A 20,246-nucleotide genomic window follows, 5' to 3' on the forward strand; every position below is an offset into this window, starting at 1 on the left:
CCCAAACGAGGCGAGATGAGGCAGAAAAAGAAAGGAATAGTCATGCAGATTCGAATCCTCCAGGGTCACCGGGTGTATCTGAATGGCAAGCCACCGATCAAAGATTGCTTTTAATTTCTCACATGGGTGCGTATTTATTTTGTTAGCGTGCAGTATTCTAACTACTTTGTCATTAGCACTATATTTGGGAAGAAAAGGTACGAATCCATTCAAGGGCTCGAGTAAAACGGGGCTATGAAGGGGACCCCTATATCAGACCACTCTATTACTTTATGATATTAAATTATACAAAATTTACCATGTTGTTTCGACATGGAAGCATTGACTAAATGCGTAACTACTAGGTAACCGGCGGTGCCTAAATGCCTAAGGAACCCGATTCTGGAGGGCGCCGGGTAACTCCACCCTCTAGTAATTCTTATAGTCAGCTAACTATTAGTTTACAATAGTATTATTTATTAATTTCAGAATTAAGAGCTAGGAAAATGCCGCGGTCAGGGCGACTAGCAAGTTATGATATTAACACTATAACTCATTACTGCCATATCAGCTGCCTAGGTATTATTATTCCAGGGCTGTCGGAGATCGCACGGCGCAATATGTACGTATTTGTTGGGCCCAAATCAACATCTGCGAGAAACTCTAATCAGTAGTTATGGAACTAGTTCTATCGATCTATAATACATTTCGTTAATCCTCGATCAGTAGTACTCATCATGGAATCTGTGTATGGTTCCAGAAAAGAAATGCTGTTCAAAAAAAGGAAGGAAAGGAAAAGAAAACAAATCAGTGGCTTATCATTGCCTGCATTCGTGGTGGGCAAGCCCCAATCTCCGGGAACCTGCAGCAAGTCTGCAAATCACCGTATGCGTGATACCTATCTTATTAGAATAAGTTTCGGTTGTGGCGACTTATTGCGTCAAAGTAGTAAGCATGCATGGCATATGCCCATGCACTTCTTGTAAAAGGAATTTTGATTGGAGCCTCGCTATTGGATGATCTACGGCTTCATCGGACTAGACATGAGAATGCTTATCAAGAGCAAGTCGTGATCAACTACGGCCCATTTTTGGATAGAATTATATGGACGAAAGATTCATACATTTGTGTATACTTAGTGTTGGATATTTTAAAATATACTAGCATTTAATTTGGTACTCCGTGTAGCGACTACTCCGCATGGATTTGCCTGTTGGCGAGTCAGCTTCGTAAGTAACGATCTATAATTACCTTTAATCGTTCAATTCTGTTGGTAAGGCGCTTTCTAGTCGTACTCGCTTAGTCGTAGTGTATGACAGGAATAGAAAGACAGCTGAAAACTAATCTGTAGTTAATAGCTAATGTTTCATTAAAAGTTATATTACCCCTGTACTGCTTGGTACTTCTGCACACATCACCAATGGACATACCCGGTTGCTACATCCATACGAAGTGTACTGTACTGAATAGCTGACTATCAAAGCCGTTTATTTTCTAAATCTAAACCAACTTACTGGCGTACGTCAGTCTGTGCTACACTTACAGACGGGTAGATTCGTTGCCAAATTGGACAAAGAACATACCCTAATATCATTGTTTTACCCGAAAAAAACCTCAAATAAAAACCGAAAAGCAAAGAAGAAAGTAAAAACCAACGGGTTGAGAATTGTAACAAAAAATACTGCTAAGCAATTAATTGCTCGTTACGAGGTAATGGCCGTTGAGCTTGGCAGTAGTCCGGCTGGGCATCGAAGATTTAAAACACCCGGGTGAAAATATTTCAAACATATATTACCTATTTATGAGCTTAATAGCATGAGAATGTTCTTATCATTGGTATTATAATCATAATGAATCACTATTATCTAAAATCCAGCGTTCAGGCAACAAATGTATCCACCGGAAAGTTAGACTAAATAGGTACCCCGGAGTCAGAAGATGCCCAACACTGCAGCATGTAGCCGTACAGTTACTCCGTCCGTAGTTAGTTACATACTTAGCTATTCATAATCAATAAGTCATACAACCTGAAACAATAGCTTTGTTTGACGCAAGTTGCAGTAGCGTTGTTTGTTTTGAAGTGGGTCTGAATGCCTGGCATAATGAAGCTACATAGTACATATGTAGTACGTACGCCGTACTAACTCTAGGCCTATAAAACGTTTCCAAGGAGTGAAGCTTTGTCGATCTATGAGCCGACAATACTCTTTTGCAAGAGCTCTTAGTTTAGGCGTCTCTGAAGACTGAAGTACCGAACTTATCAGAAGAGAAGTCTTGAGATTTTTTTATTATGCATTTTATTTCGGTGCTCAATGGACGACGCTATACTATATAGTGACAAAGCTGATGTATATGTACTGCGAAGGAAGATTTAGTGGAATGCCATGAGCCAGACACGCACACTGTTTTTATGCGCATATGTACCCACATAATTCACCTCGTAGAATAACTGCCGAGAGGCTAGATTAAGTTGGAGAACAATTGCCTTTTTCTTTGTCATTTCCCTGGACCCGTGAGAGAATTTGGACGAACCAAAACAAGAGCAGGTTTCCAGACCTCAATCCCAGTACTTAAAACTCAAAATTAGAACATTGCAGAGCTGAATGACTACACTGTACCAAAGGAATGAGCAATTTTTCTGACATCTTTTCCCTTTGATTCTCTTGTAGGCAAAGTATACGAATTACGCATCTAGCCCTGTGGGGCAACGGAGAATATAGCTTGCCTATAATCCAATGAAACACAACGCCAAGTTCGGGTATCTCCGGCTTCCCGGCCCCATACCTACCCGGAGCTGACACTAACCTTTATTAGGAAGTTGCTTTAGCGGGGCTGCCCCGTTATACCCGGGAAATTCCTAATTCAGTTAAAAACGAGGGCCAATTAAAAATAACCATGCATTCTCTACCACGTGCTTAGCCGTTTCGCCGTTAGAAATGTATCAAACCCCTTGAGGTCTAAATTTAGAAATAATAGATATATGCAAGAGTCCTTTTTCTTTTATTACCAATCCTTTGACTTAAGCTGCTTTTGCCGGCTATACTCCGGACAATTCAATAGAAAGCAAACATCTAATCTACCTAGGTATGTCATGACTTCACCGTTCGTAATATAGTTACCTGGCTATCATCGGATTTGGTTTACTTGATCATGATCAGTCCACGTCAAATTTTTCTGACAAGGTCTTACTCCTAACTCATGACTATACTCCCCCTAAGTGCTACACAATGTCTCTGGTCAATTATGGGCGACCGCACTTCAGAACATTAATGAGTATTGCCGAGTCAGTACGAGTGGATACAGCACCAATCCTCAGTACGCAAAGTCCAGCATATCTATGCTGCAGTCTTGCTGAGATAATTTGGAAATTTGTGGTTATCTTCCTATTGCAGAGATTTTCTGTTTGATAATAAGTTGTACTCATTCCTGGAAAAGCAGAGATAGTATTCCGGCTTTTATTAAGGTGCAAAAATCTGGTTTATGCACCACGTTTAAATCAACCCTATAGATATGATCTTATTGAGCCAATTTTCCATTTCCTCCGCCATGGAGTTTGATTAAATTTATGGCAAGATTCCAGGTCTTTTTGCTGTGAAGCTCTCAGTTGAATAGCAGAGGTCAAACTAGTCAACTGCTACCCTTCACTGCAAAATAAAACCCAAGAGGATCTGGGTTGGCGTGTACTACGAGATCTCATTTGCTGAGCTCCGGGACCTACAGCTCTGCGAAAACAAAACTGGATCATCTATTAAAATTGCTGCTGGTGGCTGCTTTCAGAGCTTGTGAAGCTTAATACAGAGACTGGGTGTCTGTTATCCCGCCGGCTCTCCCTTGGAAGACTCTCTGATCATGGTCTAGATGGCTTAGGCAATCTATGCAAGAAGGAAGTTATTCAATATGTCTACACAAGACAAGACATATACTTGGAAATACGTCTCGCCGAGGTATACATCCAAGTAATATGCATCACTGCAGGAGCTGTCGGACACATTACTTTGTGACAATTACTCCTGATGGATTTATTATGCTTCATATCTCTCGCTATATTGGCTTCCTAGCACATTCAAGAGTTTCTCCTTCCTCATGGAGTCGGATATCATATAGCGGTATTAACAGCTACCTCGCTTATCGTTGCCAGGCATTTTCAGAACGGCTGCATAGGATGTATAATCCAGAAACTAGCGCTGTGTTTAACGGAGGTCAACTCGAACCGTTCCAGCTCGGCTGAAACTAAATTCCAGTAGAAGCTGAACCAATATTAGTACGACTCCCACGATGGTTAGAGCAGGCGATTTGGGTTGGCGTACTCAATATAGGAATGGGCGTTGCTTTTGACATTATCGGGATTCGCTGTTGATCACTTTTAACTTTGTACAAAGTCACTAGCATTCATATCTTTCGCTCTAATCAAGTACAGAAAGCGATGACTCAGAGCAATAGTGAGTACCGCGAGCACAGTGCTGAAGGAGATCAGATAGAAAACTCATGTTGGTAGTTCGTTTAGCCAATAGCGCAAAGTTTAATCGGCTCCAGGAAGGCTGCAGCAACGAGTTCATTCAACAGCGCCATTACAGAGTCAGGCAAACTCTGAATTCATAGTACAAAATTCGACTGGTCCAGGGTCGAATGTCGACACTATCACAACCGTCCTCTAATAGACCGAATCTAAGGTTTGGGAACTTATAAGCCAAATATGCTGCCCAAGCAGCAAAGGCGTTGCCATACTGACCTGCATTTATGCATGCGAAGAAAATGTCGTTTGAATCAGTTCTACCAAAACTGTATAAGTTCTGGTAGTTACGGTTATGTTCATCTGCGCGGAAGTTTTCAGAAAGAAAATGAAGAAAGACAACGTGATTACGAATAAGAATAAACAGATAATTTGGAACCAACACTCTTTCTCTAATAAGTCCTAAGCCATTACCAGACCAGACATGGAGGAGCATGCCACGTAAACGAACTGAAAGAGCGGTCGTCATGCCGTAAAAGTAATATCTGATTCAGGTTTAAGAATTCACACATGAATCAATTTTCTCGTGCGTTATAGTAATACGACATTGCATTGGACGTTACGATACCTCTTGCGATTTCGGAGGGCCATAGACGGCGCACTAAGGAGGGATGAAAAACTGCGAGAAAGAGGTTTGCCTAAGCTTGCAGTACGGACAAGTTTCTGGACTTGCATGGATGCGATCTGAGTATAGTATGAATGTGTTGGGGATGGTAAAGGTTGGAGATGCTGCCTAGCCGCCTTTCTAAATATGATCACGTTATTCTGTGGGTTGACGGCGGGCTTTTCTGGCTTCGGCGCATCGGTGATAAGATTTATGAGGCAATACACGGTATTATGATTTCTTGATGTCTTGATTAGGAAAGGGGAGGGGGGAGGTAAGTATTCCTTCTTTAAGAGGAACACTCTAGGTAGTGTTGAGGCATTGAGGTTCGTGTAACTCAATGCTAGCGATGGTTACTCGGTATTTTAGTAGTGGAATGATAATGTGTTATACCTAAAATTCTGTTAAAATAACTGCTTCTCATATCGAGAGTAGTGAAATCTCAATATAGATATCCCTTTCACCAAGGAGGAGGCAATATAATTGTAGGCTCTGGCGGCAAGTTCATCTTTATTATACGATCTTTAGACTCCTCCAGAGCTTAGAATGCCTGGTTAGCTATTCACAAGTGCCTCCCCGACTGGCGTGCCTAATTGAATGCTTGCTGTGCGCAATGCGTAAATAATCGCCTTACAGGCCCAGCTTTGAGCGTCTCTTTCAACAACCCTATAATAGTCTCGACTCCACTCCGACCACCATCCTCGAGGATTTGGAATATCCAGATAACTTTCAATATATCTCAATTGAGTGTCAACATCGTCGTTGACGGCCCTCTAGCGGTCTTGAAAGGCGTCCAGACGAGTGTATTCGAAGACGGCAAACCCAAGGCCAAATGCTGTGAGAGCAAATCATCGAGTGCCTGAGGAGTATCAAGCCATCCTTCCAGGTGAGATTATCCCCAAATCAGATAGGGTTAAAGCCTTATGTCTATGTACATGCTCCCAACGGTCTTTGATCCAGGGATGAAGTCTCCATGCCGTCACATGAGGATTTTGACAGGCCTATACTACTACTACGTTCCTTACACGTCTCAGCTTGTACTACGTACGGCAAGAGGCTTTCTTTGTCAACTTGTACGCGACATACAACAAGTACTAACAAACGGTCATCTGTCTACAACTCCTAGCCATAGCTTGTCTACTATTTTCTATATGTCGGAATGTCCTGCTATTCTTTGTGCCCGACCCTTGGTTGCTCATGTATTTAGATGTGTCCTTTCTCCCTAGCTAGTTCTTGCTCTTGTGCAATCGTACTTATAGTATTACGTTTTGACCGACGCCGTTTTATAGTCTACTATAAGACTTAACTTGGAAGGTTAAGGCAGGGTAACAGTCAATTATTTTTGACAGAAACCTTACTATCATTTCTCATACTTCACTTATGGGGATCTTAAGATCCAAGTGTTTATATAAATCCAAGATTCAATTGATGTCATCCCAAGAAATATCGAAACTAATAAGTTCCTATTGGAGAACTTCCGAATAGTTCTCTTAGATTTTTCAATATCACCTGCTTCTATGACTTTTTAGATTCTTCAAATTATCCATGTCATAAAACAGGTCCGTTTCTCAGCTAGAAAAAGCATTACATGTGACGAAAGGAAGGCCGTTTATGGGAAAGCTAGGGCTTTGGGAGCGCGGGCCCTAGCTTCGGTGCCGGACACCTATGGGAATAGCTTCGTCAAAGCTCAAAAGGGCAGTCGATTGCTTAGCGAGAGCTTTTCAAGTCCACGTAGGCTCGCCGAGCATAGCTACTTCCTTTTATTCTCTTCCTCATACTTGATGTTCCCTTCTGCAGGCGCCTAGATTGTAAGCAGTTGGTTGGTTAGCTATACAGATTGGATCATGTTGCGTCTATTTCAGCCGCCGGTTGGTTGCAAGCTAACAAACACACCATTCTATATCTTTTGCAAAGTGCTGGGAGCCTGGAGCGGCCTGTAGCACGACTATGTCCTAAGCTAGGCAGTTGGTGCTACGTTGATGTAGCTTGTTCTGTCTGTATCAAGGGCCTTTAGTTTCAAGTCAGCAATCTAGCGAAACTCCTGCAAGAATTGAGTTTGCTTCTCGGAAATTTCTCAAGAATTCCGACTGAGTCAATCAAAAAGGACATAAGCAGGTTCTCAAGTATGTACTCAGAGGATAGCTTGTGGTGGAAGGCCAAGTGAACAGAAAGAGAAAAACGGTAATCATGATAATATCACGGTTTTTAAAGCGTAAGCCAATTGATTAATCTAGGTTTCCGAATGTCGATGCACAGACTACCTAGGTATACACCAAGGTCGATATATATTTATGTGCCTAAGTATGTTGCTAGGTCATTGAGTACGAATGGTTTTGAGAAAGCCTGACACCTTGAAAGGAATCGCAAAGTTGATAGAGGAAAAGCAGAAGGTGAAACACTCTGATTGTCATGTGCACACGTAATCTCATATAATGTTCGCTTGCTAAGTATCATGGTATATACAATGCCTTCGTTCAGATTGAGGGCATTGTACGATAGCCCGTATATCGAATTAGGTATCTAGGTAGTCTACATCTTCGACACACTCATGCGATAAAAAAAAAAGATAGTGAGGTACCCCTTGTACAGTGGAACGAAAATAGAGACGAAAAAAGCTCAGTTTTATTACATCATGATCGCCATGGAATGCTGAAATAATACAGGAAGAGAAAGAATAGATAGTATTGACAACACAACCCCTTATCGCTTGACCCAGGTAGGCATCTTTCTTGCTTTTACATGACCAGGCTTCTTCCTCTCAACCCGACGAGCATCGACTGTAATAACACCAGCTGCAGTGAGGAAAAAAGTTAGCAATGTTCGTATTGAAAATAGAAGCAACAATAACATACCCTGTCGAAGGACTGGTTTGAGTGCTGGCTCATGTACCATCAATGCACGAGCAACAGCCAATGTGATGGCCTCTGCTTGGCCTGTGACTCCTCCTCCCGAAACTTTGGCCCATACATTATATTTATCAAGCCTTTGGGTGCATCGCAGTGCCCACAAAGCGCTTTCGCGGTCATGTACTCGGGGAAATGCGTCCACAATATTCTTGTTATTAACGAGAACCTCCCCATCACCTTCTACAAGGTAAACCACAGCTGAGGATTCCTTTCGTTTACCTTTTCCGCGCGCCCGACCGAATTCGTCCACTTCACTCGGGGCAGGTTTGTTGGCATAAGGGTTACCGGGACGAACGTAGCTGTTCAATGCGTGCCGAACTTCGTCGGGCACTATATCTGGCTGGATTCTATTGAGTCGTTGGAGAACTTTTTGAAAGTTCTTGTACTTTTTCGCGGGGATGGGTTCGCCCAAGTGCTCTCGAAATTGGGCGAGTTTGAACCACGCCATTCGGGGTGCTTCGCCGGCTGGTAGTGTAGGCAGTAGTACATATTTCGCTAAGAGCCGCTCTAATTTTATCCGGTGGTCGATAAATTTGGGACTGCCGGAGAAGTACGCCGGCGAGGCAGGGAGTATACGTGCCGGTTGTATGCTAAAATTTTTGAAGTCGATTTCTGGTGCCGCGCGAGCAATGCCGACTTCTTCAGCACAACGCCAAGGCGAAGTAGAAAAGTGAGTCCGCTGTTTCCTCCAACTCGTGAATTGCGACGAAATGCTGAGCGTCGGTGTTGCGGCAGTTTGGAAAGAGGACGGCCGTTGGACAGCTCCGTACACACCTTGGGCCGACCGCGCCAGGCATGTCGACCTTTGTAAAGCCATTATAGGATGTCCTACAGCTTCGAACTGGTTTTCGGGAACCAATTGGCGCTGCAATCCTAGCGACGAGGACGTGGGAATCGCTCGCTCAGCAATCCTGATGCTTGCTTGCTTGCGCTTGTCCGCGATGGCTCGCAGGAAATTTGGGCGCCCGGTCAGATCACGTGATGACGTTCTGGCCGTGGGACAAAAAAGATTCTCCGCCGCCGATGCTTAGCCTGATTCGCACAAATTTTCTGCCCAGCAAAGCTCTTTCCCGCCTCCCTTTTCTCCCAGCCCCTCCCCGCCCACCTCTTTTTTTCTTTCTTTTTTTCCCTTTATTAAATACAGCCTCATCGAAGCACTTCTTGCAGTTCTCACGATGTCTTTTGGAAAGATCTACGGTATTCCGGTATGTGCTGCTCATCGATACATGCATTTTTAACTCTCCACGACGGCTTTTCCCTTGCAAGATCGCATCATTAACGTACATTGTTTCTCAGGGCCACGGCCGTACCATCCCAGCCTTGGTGGCTGCCAAAGCCAATGGCCTCGATGTTGAGCTCGTCTCGACTCAGGCAGGAACCAAGACCCCTGAATATCTCGCCATCAACGCTCTGGGCAAGATTCCCTCTTTCGTTGGTGCAAATGGCTTCCAGTTGACCGAGGCCATTGCCATCGCCATCTACCGTACGTGTCATGTCTTTTCATTTCATTACGTCCATCTCCTTCGCAACATGATGATGTATTATAAGTTATCCCTGGCAGAAAGAATCTTCAAAACAGTTTACTGGAAGATCTCATTTGTTGAAAAACAACCAACTCTGATTTGCGATATTTTCATTCATTTATTTCTCTTTTTATTCTTGCCTTGAAAAGAACCAGCAAAGAAGAACGCGTTCCTTTGGCTAATATTGAGCTATAGTCACCTCCCAGAACGAGAAGACTACCCTTTTGGGCACGACCAAGCAGGACTATGCCTCTATCCTTCGTTGGTTGTCCTTCGCAAACTCCGACCTTCTCGGCCGCCTGTCCTCTTGGTATCGCCCTCTTGCTGGCCAAGAACCATACAACAAGAAGAACGTCGACGAAGCTGTCGCCAACTCTCTCGCCGCATTGAAGGTCCTCGAGACTCACCTCACCGCTAACACCTACCTTGTTGGTGAGCGCATCACACTTGCTGACATCTTTACCGCCGGCCTTCTTTCCCGTGCATTCTCCACCGTTCTTGATAAGAAATGGCGCTCTGAGTTCGTTGCCGTGACTCGTTGGTACACCACCGTTGTCAACTTCCCTGCCTATAAGGCCGTTGTCGAGAACCCTGTCTTCGTTGAGGAGGCTATCAAATACACCCCTCCCAAGAAGGAGGAGAAGCCCAAGAAGGAGGCCCCCAAGCCTGCTGCCAAGGAAGCTGAAGATGATGGTGAGCCCAAGCCTGAGCCCAAGCCCAAGCATCCCCTTGAGGCTCTTGGCAAGCCCACTTTGATTCTTGATGAGTGGAAGCGTCAATACTCTAATGAAGACACACGTCCCGTTGCCATGCCCTGGTTCTGGGAGCACTACAAACCCGAAGAGTACTCTCTCTGGCTTGTTGACTACAAATATAACAACGAACTCAAGCTCACCTTCATGGCCAACAACCTGATTGGTGGTTTCTTTGCTCGTCTCGAGGCTTCCCGCAAGTACATCTTCGGCGCTGCCTCCGTTTACGGTCAGAACTATGACTGCGTCATCCGCGGTGCTTTCATAATCCGTGGCCAGGAGCACATTCCCGCTTTTGACGTCGCCCCTGACTGGGAGAGCTACGAGTTCAAGAAGCTCGACCACACCTCCGAGGCCGACCGCAAGTTGATCACCGACTTGTGGGCATGGGATGTTCCTGAAGTCCGCGATGGAAAGGAATACCCCCACGCTGACGGTCACGTCTTCAAATAAATGAAAAAAAAACCCACCCTGCTAGCAGCCTTTTCCTCCTAATATACCAAATGGGATGGATGGACAAGTCTTTCCTCCCTTCTGTCATGCCTTTTACGTTATTAGAATCCATCTGTGCCTAGTCGTGTCTATCTTGGTACGATGTATGCATTTGATATGATTTTCCTTTGTTTCGTGACGAGAAAAAAAAGAAGAAAAGCTTATGTGTGATGTGTGTGATGTGATCTGATATGATGGCGATAGTCATGAGAATGGTTTATGAGTCGAAAACAACTATCAGTTAATACAGCACCCATCGAGTAATGATGTCAAAAATGGTATCAGCCTGTTCACATCATGTGATGTTTCGCAAATAAATAAGTCGTATATTTAGGTAATGAGTAGGGTATCTTCAGAGATAACTACACGACTTCTCTGTTTTCAAGACAGTATGACTTCAGACACGCACTAATAATGTGAGATGTGGCAATAGTTCCCGGGATGTATTTGGACTTGAGACTGGTATAGACATAATAACAATATATACATAAAAAAAAAAGAAAAGAAAGAAAAGAAAGCAGAAATCACCAACGACCGGGAAGAGATCATATCTTCTGTAAGCCCATATAAAATCAATGGACTCGATTTGATTGATACACGGTAGTATAGCCTGCCTCATTTCGTTTCAATTCATCGATATCTGCTCCGCATTAGCATCGTCGCCAACGCTAACATAGCTAGCTAACCTCAGCAGCGACAGCAGCTCCGCTAGCATCAAAACCGGTTTGAATCAGATCGCCATCGGTATCGGTTGCAGGGTTTTTAGGTCTCCTTAAAGATTTGTTGGCTTTGCGTCTTTTCAGCTTGCGGCGTCGTGGTCTATATCGATTTCGGAGTTTAGGCAAGGCTTGTGTACCCTCGTAGCTAAGATTATGGGGTACGATTTTGTTATCTGTATCATATACAAGGCCATCGTCTGGTGGTACGTAGTTATCGTCGTTCCCCTTCTCCTTATTATTCATATTCATCTCCTTGTTGTTGTCCTCTTTCCCTGCTTTTGACTCTGAGTCTGTCTCTGGCCCCGAGGCGGAGGACTCTTCTTCAGAAGCAGAAGATTCCTTCAAAACCTCATCACGACTAATCTTAATGCCCTTCTCGCCCCAAGAACGAAGTCGTGCACTGACATCATTCGACTTTGAGAGCATTGTGATCTTGGCCAACACCGTCTTCAGCACCGTGGTATCATCATCGTTAGGCTCATTGGTGAATTCGGGGACTTCAAGGATGTTGTACGGATTGGCAGCTGCTTTGATTGTGCTGTCATCAATCAACACGGTATTTGATTGATCCCAGCATCTGCTCGTGGCACCCGACATCTCCATATCATAGGTAGTGTAGGGTGCCCTCCTCAAGACATTGTAAATACCCCTGCCTGTTTGGAGCTTTCGGTTTTGGGGGTATGTACTCTGGATATCCTCATCGGCCCACACCTTGTCGAGTTCTTTGTAAACCTGCACTTTGGAATAGTACTGTCTTTCGTCGAGTCCCAGTTTATCCCGACCCCATCTTGTAACTAATTTTTCCTTTTGAACTTCGGTAAACAGTCTATTACAAATTGCATTCACTGTCTCCGGTTGGGAGCTCGACCATACCATGACGGCGTGTCGGGTTGTGAGTCGCTGCAGAAAGTAATCAAGCGCTGGTCGACGGACAAACTGAGGTGGAAATTTCTTGTTTTTGCGGTACAAGAGGGTCCCATTCAAGTCTAAAATGATTAGGAGTGGTTGATGAAAGGCCAGGTCTTTCGGTTCTCTCCGTGCCTGTACCAGATATGACGGCCGGGGAACGGGAGTCTCTGGCGGTTGCACCGGGTTCGACTTTTTCTTTGACCTCGGCTGTTCGCTAGACTTATTCTTGACCTTTTCCTTGTCCTTCTTCTTCTTCTTTTTCTTTTCGTTCTTTTCGTTGTCGTTATTACCCTCAACTTGCATTGCTGTATCTGGAGTAGCCTCACTAGGATTGAGATCCTGAGTCGGTGTAACACTTGTCTCCATAACTGCGTTGACCATGGTCGACATTGTACGTATTGGCTGCTGATGCATACCGCCAGCGTTGTTGAAAAATGAACCGTTTCCGGCGGCACCAAATATCTGTTGAGCCATCATCATCTGCTGCGCAAACTGCATTTGAAGTAACTGCGGCTGTTGTAGTACGGGAGGCTGATTGAATGGACTAGGATTTGACACTGCATAATTCGAGGCCAAACCGAAGTTGACCATGTTTGAGTTTGGATTTTGAGACATGAAACTGTTGCCTGCACTGTACTGACTCTGTGCAGGGTTCATGTTGTTATTGTTGTAAGTCGAATTGTAAAATGAGGAGTCCGTCTGGGACGGGGCTGAAGTGAAACCGGCATATCCAGGACCCTGAGCACTCAGCCAGCCTTCCCTTTCAGCTTTTCGTTGTAGTCGGTGTGACCGCCTAGTCGGTCTACGATTTGCATTTGGCTGAGTAGATGAAGGAATAGGCTGAGGAAGTTGATCAGCTGCAGCCCCATCTGCCTGCACCGTAGGAGCAGCAGCACCATTGACGTCCATATTTGTACCTGCCTCAGCATTCACAGTAATAGACTGATGTTCTTCTCGAGTCTGTCTCTGATCAGGCAAGGTCGAACTCGGGTCCTTCTTAGCCTTAGCGAAGGAAGAAATAGGGCGCTAGATAAACTCGTAAGTAAAAAGAGACTAAAGTGAGAGAGGAAAGAAAAGAAAGGTGGCAGGAGGCTGAAATAGTCCTGAAGGAGCAGGGACTGCAGTACCTTAGCGCCCAATCGGCGGCTATGCGCAAGACATTCACGTCGAGTGAGCGAGACACAGGGGTTCACGATATGGAGGAATACGCGAGACCGGTGCCACATTTAAGCGCCGTGTTTGTAGTGTGCAAATCAGATTGGGTCCTTGCCAGTCCATCAAGCGTCCCTGGGCCAAAAGAAACACTATACACAGACGCAAATGAGCTGCCCAAAAGGGAAGATGATAAAAAAATGCATGAATCGCGACGGAAAACGTTCGGGCTCGACGAGTCGGAGGCTGCGATAAGCTCACCGCCTGCGATCACTGGCAGAACGTTTTATCTCTCCGCCGCCAGTCAAACAGTATTTTTTCCTCCAACCTTCAAGTTATTCCACTAACTCAATCCACCATGGCAATCTCGGATTCATTAAATAGGCGGCTCCGTGCTCGTCGAGACGAGGACGAGGACGAGTTTGAGGATGATGTCTCGTCCGACCTAAACGAGGAGACCAATTCCGAAGACAACGAGCACGAAGACTCAAACTCCGATAACGACAACCGCGACGAAGACGACGAAGAAGAAGATAGCGATATGAGTGACGATAAAAATGCAGACGACAGGGAAGCCATCCAGTCCGAATTCCGGCAAATATCATTCGGTGCCCTCGCAAAAGCTCAAGACTCGATTGGGAAAAAACGGAAACGAGGCGACAGCGACAGCGCAGCAACACGCAGCGAATCATCCACATTAAACGACATAAGAGAAAAACTACGCCTAGCGCGCGAGAAAAAACGGGACCAGCAACAACAAAGCAGCGATACAATCAAGAATAAGAAGAGCACACCATCCCGATCCTCCAAACATGCACCTACAGTCCAATCATCCAAAGTGGCTGTTTCGCGCAAACGCATTGTCGTGGAACCACCCAGTGTCCCGAAGGCGAGGGATCCACGATTTGACTCTACAATAGTATCCTCATCTTCACGCCGCAATAAGAATGGCTCCTCCGCCACAGAGCACGCCTATGCCTTCCTAGACGACTACCGCGCCTCTGAGCTCAAACAACTCCAAGAACAACACAAGCGCACCAAGGACCCCGTGCTCAAAGAAAAACTGGCCCGTGAAATCCGGTCTGCGACAGACCGACAGCGGGCGCAGGAAAACAAGCGCCGCGAACAGGAAGTGATGAGCGAGCACAAGAAGAAAGAGCGGGAATTGATTCGAGAAGGCAAGAAGAGTCAGCCTTATTACTTGAAGAAATCGGAGTTGAAGAGGGAAGTCTTGAAGAAGAAGTATGAGAGCATGGGATCGAGGGAGCGTGCGAAGGCGTTGGAGCGCAGGAGGAAGAAGGTTGCGGCTAAAGAGAGGAGGGATTTGCCGTGGGCGAGGAGAGGGGAGCAGGAGTAGATATCAATCTATATGTCTAATGTGAATAAAAGTTCCGTCTTTCCAGTTGAAATCTGAAGGAGTAAAAGCTTGGTATGCAATGCTGGATCTTCGAATATATAAATGATATCTCCTATATGATGACATTTAGAAGAAAAAAAGAAAGCTTTGTACGAAATACAATAATTCCCATCTTTGCAAAGAAACAGAAGAAAAGGGAAAGAAAAAGAATATAACCTTGCTTCCCTACCAGCGGGATGATTTTAAGTAGACGAGATAAGAAGAGATATATCAAATAAAAGAAGAAATGTAAGAAAATCGCAATGGGAATACTGCGATGCTAAGGGGAATCCAAAAACAAAAGGAACAAAACATCAAAATGAAAGATATAAAGCGCCTAAATCGTATAAGATATAAGATATAAGAATGACATTGTCCATATGTCCGAAAGGCAAAGACAAAATCATGTGGTATAATAAAAAAAAAGCAGAAGGAAAAATCGAACAGGGCCAACCAGAGATCAATATGTTCGCCAATCCCAAATATTATATCCCCTTTCATACCTCATTCTTTCGTTCGTTGTGACAATCAGATTTTGTTGTGTGCCGTATGAATCAACCTGACATTGACAGAACGCGCATTCAGCTCAATGAGTAAATTCCAATTAGCCGGCTTAGCGTATGTGTCTTCGTGAAGGACAAAAAAAAAAAGAAAACAACGATGGGTCATTATGAATGGAAGAGATCCCATGCTCGTGCGCAAAGGGACAGGAACTCGTCCTTCTTTTTCCTTTGCGTTTCTGGCGAATCACGTCCAGCTCCAAACGGCCCGTACGAGGGCATCGAGGGCCCGGGCCCATTTCGATACCTCATATCCGGGCCCGAACCTAATGGCGGACTGCCATTGTCTTGTTCGTATTCGTTCCGCGTCCGGCGACGGGCAGTTCCCTGGTTTGGGGGTGGCACATATGCCTGCTGTGCGGCCGGGGCAGCACCTACATGACCATTCCCATAAGGCGAAGGGGGGGTGGTTGGTTGTTGATGGCCGGTGTAGTGAACAATGCGGGGGAGAAGATCCTCGCGGCCTCCGGAGAGCTCGTGCACGGCTTCTTCAGCCGATCGATACTCTCGGGGCCGTTGCTGTTGCGATGGAGCATTATTATTGGGAGAAGAAGAAAACAGAGGGATATTCGTAGTAGTAGTGGTAGTGGTGGTGGTAGATTGGGAAGAGTTGACACCGGAGCCAGGGAATGGCCCGTTACGCTCGCGCTCTCTCTCCTTTGAAGCCAAGTCCGATCCAAAGACATCGGAAAGCGGAGGTAAGCGGTTGTTCGTTTGCGTCGCTGGCACATGGTGGATGTGAGATGGCGAGGGAAGGTTAGGCGTATAGTTAATGAGGTGACGAGTGATAGGCGGTGGGTCATGGCGACCGGTAAACGTCTTGTTCAAAGGAGCGGACTGCACAACCCTTTCGTTTGCAAACTGCGAGGCGGAAGGGGGCACGATGGAGAGGCCTGGAGGCGGGCGCTTCTTGGCGAGCTTTAACGAGCCAAACGAACTCGAGTCGGGTAGCTTTGAATCGTTGCCGTCGCCTTTAGCGGATCTTTGCAGTCTCGACTCGATGATAGATCGCTGCTGCTCGCGCACTGCAATGCTCCGTTGTAACTGTTCTTGTCGTTCGGGATCGTGCGTCTGAAAGCCAGGAGATAAGCATGCTAGGCCAACCTCCTGGATCCCAAAGCCTTCGCGGGCAGTCATTGGACCTCCTGGAGCGCGCACCGACAATGTGCTAGCGGAAAGATCGAGTTTTCGAGGGCGGGGCCGCGAGTGTGTAGACATTGTGGGTGAGGATGGTGGCTCTTTTTTGACGATGATTTTGGGGGCGGCATTACTAGTCTGGTGGTTAGATATGTTGCACCGCAGAAAATTTCCCGATGAAAAAAAGAGAGACGTACGAATTAGGAGTCTTCTTCCCTTCAGGGCTCGACTTTCCTGCGGCTACCGCTCCGTCCTGTGCACCGGAGGGCAATCGAGAAGTCGTCGATGAAGCCGCGGGACCCAGTGAAGGAAAACCCTTGGGACTTGCTGCTCTATCAACGCGGGAAGTGGCCAAGGGTGCGGCCGTAGCAGGTGCGACAACTGTAGACATACTGGCGTAGATGGCTCGTTATTGATTAGTCGTACTGTTATATGTATCCACCACCGACTTGTATCCTTTTCGGCGTTGTTTTCGTTTTGTATAGACGGTATATATCAGCGAGGGAACACGCAGGGACGATGTCCCGAGGGACTGGCTAGAGGCAGCCGGAACAATGACGGCGTGCGTGAGGGAGTGAAGTTGTAAAGGTCGAGTCAAATTGAGTGTAGTTGGTCTAGACAAGTTGCAGAAAAGCGGTGATTTCAAAATTCCCCGGCAAGGCATACACGGTCAAACAGGCTAGCGAGGATGCCAAAGAGAAAAGAAAACAGGAAGCAGAAAACAGAAAACGAACGAGAGTCTTCCCCGTCCCTACTCTTGGCTGGGTCAATAGAAAGACGATAGGATGGGATGGGATGGGACAGAATAAACCACGGCGCTTGCTCAGTCGAGCAGAGGTGGGCGCCTAATGTCTCAGGGCGGGTCTCGACTCAGTTTTGGCTGTCTCAGACCTGCACGCCAGGCATGATTGGACACGAACCGGGGGGGGGGCGGAGGGGCTGCAGCCGCAGAATCAGTGCAGATGCCAGAGTCAGGCTGCAGAGAAGGGAAAAGGGAGGGATGGCAGCGGTGGAAGAATTCTCCCAATCCACCTGGCCATGAATCAGTTGAATATTTGAGGGACGGTGGAAGGCGGGCGGTGCTTCCCCGTGCAGGTCGCGGGCGCTTAATCGATTCGAGCCCGCTGTCGAATACCGTAATTACCCGTACAGTATGCGTACAATACACCCGGAGCCTGCAGGACCACCGGCGAAAGCGCGTACGACTGCGGTATGCATGCATACCGTACCGTTATGATGTGATGCTCGATCTGACCACAACGATTGGCAGCCATCGCCAGCCACGGCGACTCTGAGACGGCCAACACCGGCGGTGCGTTTTCTATTCGCCCTGGCTGAAACACGACTTAATAAAGAGACCGCGGCCAGCCAGTGGCAGGCCGGCGTTTCACTGCTAGTCCGGCTTGTGCAACTCGCTAGTCGTCACTATTGTATTTACGTGTCCTCTTTGGGACCGGGCGATCATAGTATGTGCCTGATATCATATATGTAAGTCATCACGGTAGTGACCCTTATCGTGCAGTCAGATATGCCCTGCCAGACTGTCTTTCAACCTGTCAAGTTTGAAATCGGAGCATACATACATACATACAGGACAAGCAGAGGAGTGCTTTACTAATCGGGCTAGTCCCATTCGAACCCTAACCCTGACCCTGACCCCGGTGTATCTGATACCTCCATTCTATCTATAGTCAATCTATATTATGTGTATTATACATATTATATGAAGTAACTACCTAAATTATTACTTGTATAATGCAATTTCTTTACTCTCCGACCTGCGAGGTAACAGGTAGATTGGCGTTGTACGGTCGTTGCATCTGAACATGCCCGAGATCCGTGCAGTTACACTGAGGCATGCTCCTTCTCTTTCAGCATCCCTACGAGAATTTAGTCAGCCAAAATTTCAGCTGTTAACTAACTAGTTAGTTAGTTAACTTGGTTAGTTAAACGAGAGCTCCGCGATGGAGCGCCATGGGTGTTTGAATGAATGTGGTTTGTTGCAGTGCTAACTGTTACCTTGCAGGGCGCCACAGACTCGTCGAGTATTTGGTAGTCTCCCTGCCCTAATTGATCTATCTCAATGACCATGGCTGACATTGATACAGCTGCTGCCCTTTCTTTTCAGTGTAATAACTTCGTAGAATATCTAGGTATCCTTGGCGCTCCTTTGCCACCCCACAAAGTAATTTCTGGTCTCATTTCGAGAGATCTCGACTGCAGATACAAAAAAAGAAAATTTTATCGGATCATGCGTTTCGAGGCGGATGATCCGATGAAATACCGGCTTGCAAACATGGTTCTCCTTGAATTTAGATGGTATTTCGATCGTATACGGGCATTGAAAGAGAGTGTTACTGCCCTGTTCTACAAAGTCCGAAAATGGTGAGAAGAGTGGCCAAAGTGACGAGGATCTCAATCAGAACTATGGGCTGGTTAAAAATTGATCGCTCTCTGAATTTGATATGGCGGTGATGGTCACAGATCCGGGACATTTTTGATTCTCCGTTATTTATTCAATTTCGTGTTCCCTAAATTTTCACATAATGTCTCAATGACGCTGGGCATCGGCAATAGAATATGATCAGCTCACACAAGACAGCATTCAATTCATTGTCATTCTCTTGAATAATAAATGCAGAGAGTAGACTGGAGGTCCGCAAAGTCCATATCGAAGTGACGGACCCATCGCCAGTTTCGTCCAATCAGAAGCCGCATCCAACCACCGCTTTCTTTATCGATAACAATTTTTTATATGATTTTTGCACTGCATCATAACCATCACCACAGCCAACAACTGAACAAATCCATACATAAACGATACCTGCCTTTTTTTTGTCGTATAATATTAAAGTCAATTTACAGCAGAATAGCAAGGAAAATGCCTGCTTCAGTCCACACCGAATACCAAGACCAGTCCATGCTCGATGTCGACGGCGAGCAACAACTGCCAACAGAGCAGGAAGATGGCGGAGAAGAAGAGGTGATTGAAATCGGGGAGAATCGGATTACTGTGGTATGTCTTGTCTATCTCCTCGCCTACTTGCGCTCAACGCGTGTATTATTCACCTATAAACGAACAACTGAAAAAAAAAAAAAAACCTAACATTGCAATATCCAGTTATCCGGCGCCTCTGAAACAGCCGCATCATTCCAGTTCAAGGATGAGGGCCACACGCTTGGAAATGCGCTTCGATATGTGATTATGAAAAAGTATGCCGATACTTGAATAATAGAAGAAGAGACTCTAACCGTGTGCGCACAGTCCCGCCGTAGAGTTTTGCGGTTACACAATTCCACATCCCTCAGAGACTAAGATGAATCTACGTATTCAGACTTATGGTAAGCGTTTCCTTCTACTCATCTCGTGCAGGTTCTTGGCCTTTTTCTTGGAAAACGGAAGAGCTGATGAATGAATAGATAGTACAACAGCCGTCGAAGCTCTCGAAAAGGGTCTAGATGATTTGATGGATCTATGTGATGTTGTCTCGGAGAAGTTTACTGCGGCGAGGGATGCATTTAACGCTGAGCAGGGTAATCGAATGGCCGTTTGATTTTTGATTTGTTGAATATATGAAAGGTGGAAATGGGGGGAGTCTTATCTTGT

The 20,246-nt window shown here is 45.8% G+C and overlaps 6 protein-coding genes across 6 annotated transcripts; 3 read left to right on the forward strand and 3 right to left on the reverse strand.

The window, feature by feature from the left end:
* Positions 1-7,793: 7,793 nt before the first annotated feature.
* Positions 7,794-8,816, reverse strand: UA08_07946 (37S ribosomal protein S9, mitochondrial; the record flags this gene model as incomplete). Its single annotated transcript, XM_020262852.1, has 2 exons — positions 7,794-7,885; positions 7,946-8,816. 2 exons carry the CDS (start codon positions 8,814-8,816, stop codon positions 7,794-7,796), a joined length of 963 nt encoding a protein of 320 aa, XP_020117129.1.
* Positions 8,817-9,174: 358 nt separating this feature from the next.
* On the forward strand, positions 9,175-10,727 carry UA08_07947 (hypothetical protein; the record flags this gene model as incomplete). Its single annotated transcript, XM_020262853.1, has 3 exons — positions 9,175-9,204; positions 9,296-9,482; positions 9,718-10,727. 3 exons carry the CDS (start codon positions 9,175-9,177, stop codon positions 10,725-10,727), a joined length of 1,227 nt encoding a protein of 408 aa, XP_020117122.1.
* Positions 10,728-11,443: 716 nt separating this feature from the next.
* Positions 11,444-13,303, reverse strand: UA08_07948 (hypothetical protein; the record flags this gene model as incomplete). The annotated part of the gene is made up of 1 exon (XM_020262855.1): positions 11,444-13,303. The coding sequence occupies one exon, from the start codon at positions 13,301-13,303 to the stop codon at positions 11,444-11,446; it is 1,860 nt and encodes a 619-aa protein (XP_020117123.1).
* A 601-nt stretch (positions 13,304-13,904) lies between these two features.
* UA08_07949 (rRNA biogenesis protein rrp36) lies at positions 13,905-14,903 on the forward strand (the record flags this gene model as incomplete). Its single annotated transcript, XM_020262856.1, has 1 exon — positions 13,905-14,903. The coding sequence occupies one exon, from the start codon at positions 13,905-13,907 to the stop codon at positions 14,901-14,903; it is 999 nt and encodes a 332-aa protein (XP_020117106.1).
* Positions 14,904-15,610: 707 nt separating this feature from the next.
* UA08_07950 (hypothetical protein) lies at positions 15,611-17,030 on the reverse strand (the record flags this gene model as incomplete). The annotated part of the gene is made up of 2 exons (XM_020262857.1): positions 15,611-16,772; positions 16,837-17,030. The coding sequence occupies 2 exons, from the start codon at positions 17,028-17,030 to the stop codon at positions 15,611-15,613; spliced, it is 1,356 nt and encodes a 451-aa protein (XP_020117107.1).
* A 2,490-nt stretch (positions 17,031-19,520) lies between these two features.
* UA08_07951 (hypothetical protein) lies at positions 19,521-20,193 on the forward strand (the record flags this gene model as incomplete). The annotated part of the gene is made up of 4 exons (XM_020262858.1): positions 19,521-19,655; positions 19,761-19,852; positions 19,905-19,981; positions 20,060-20,193. The coding sequence occupies 4 exons, from the start codon at positions 19,521-19,523 to the stop codon at positions 20,191-20,193; spliced, it is 438 nt and encodes a 145-aa protein (XP_020117104.1).
* Between the last annotated feature and the right edge of the window lie 53 nt (positions 20,194-20,246).

The sequence above is a fragment of the Talaromyces atroroseus genome (assembly GCF_001907595.1).
Source record: "Talaromyces atroroseus strain IBT 11181 chromosome Unknown scaffold_12, whole genome shotgun sequence".
NCBI lineage: Eukaryota > Fungi > Ascomycota > Eurotiomycetes > Eurotiales > Trichocomaceae > Talaromyces > Talaromyces atroroseus.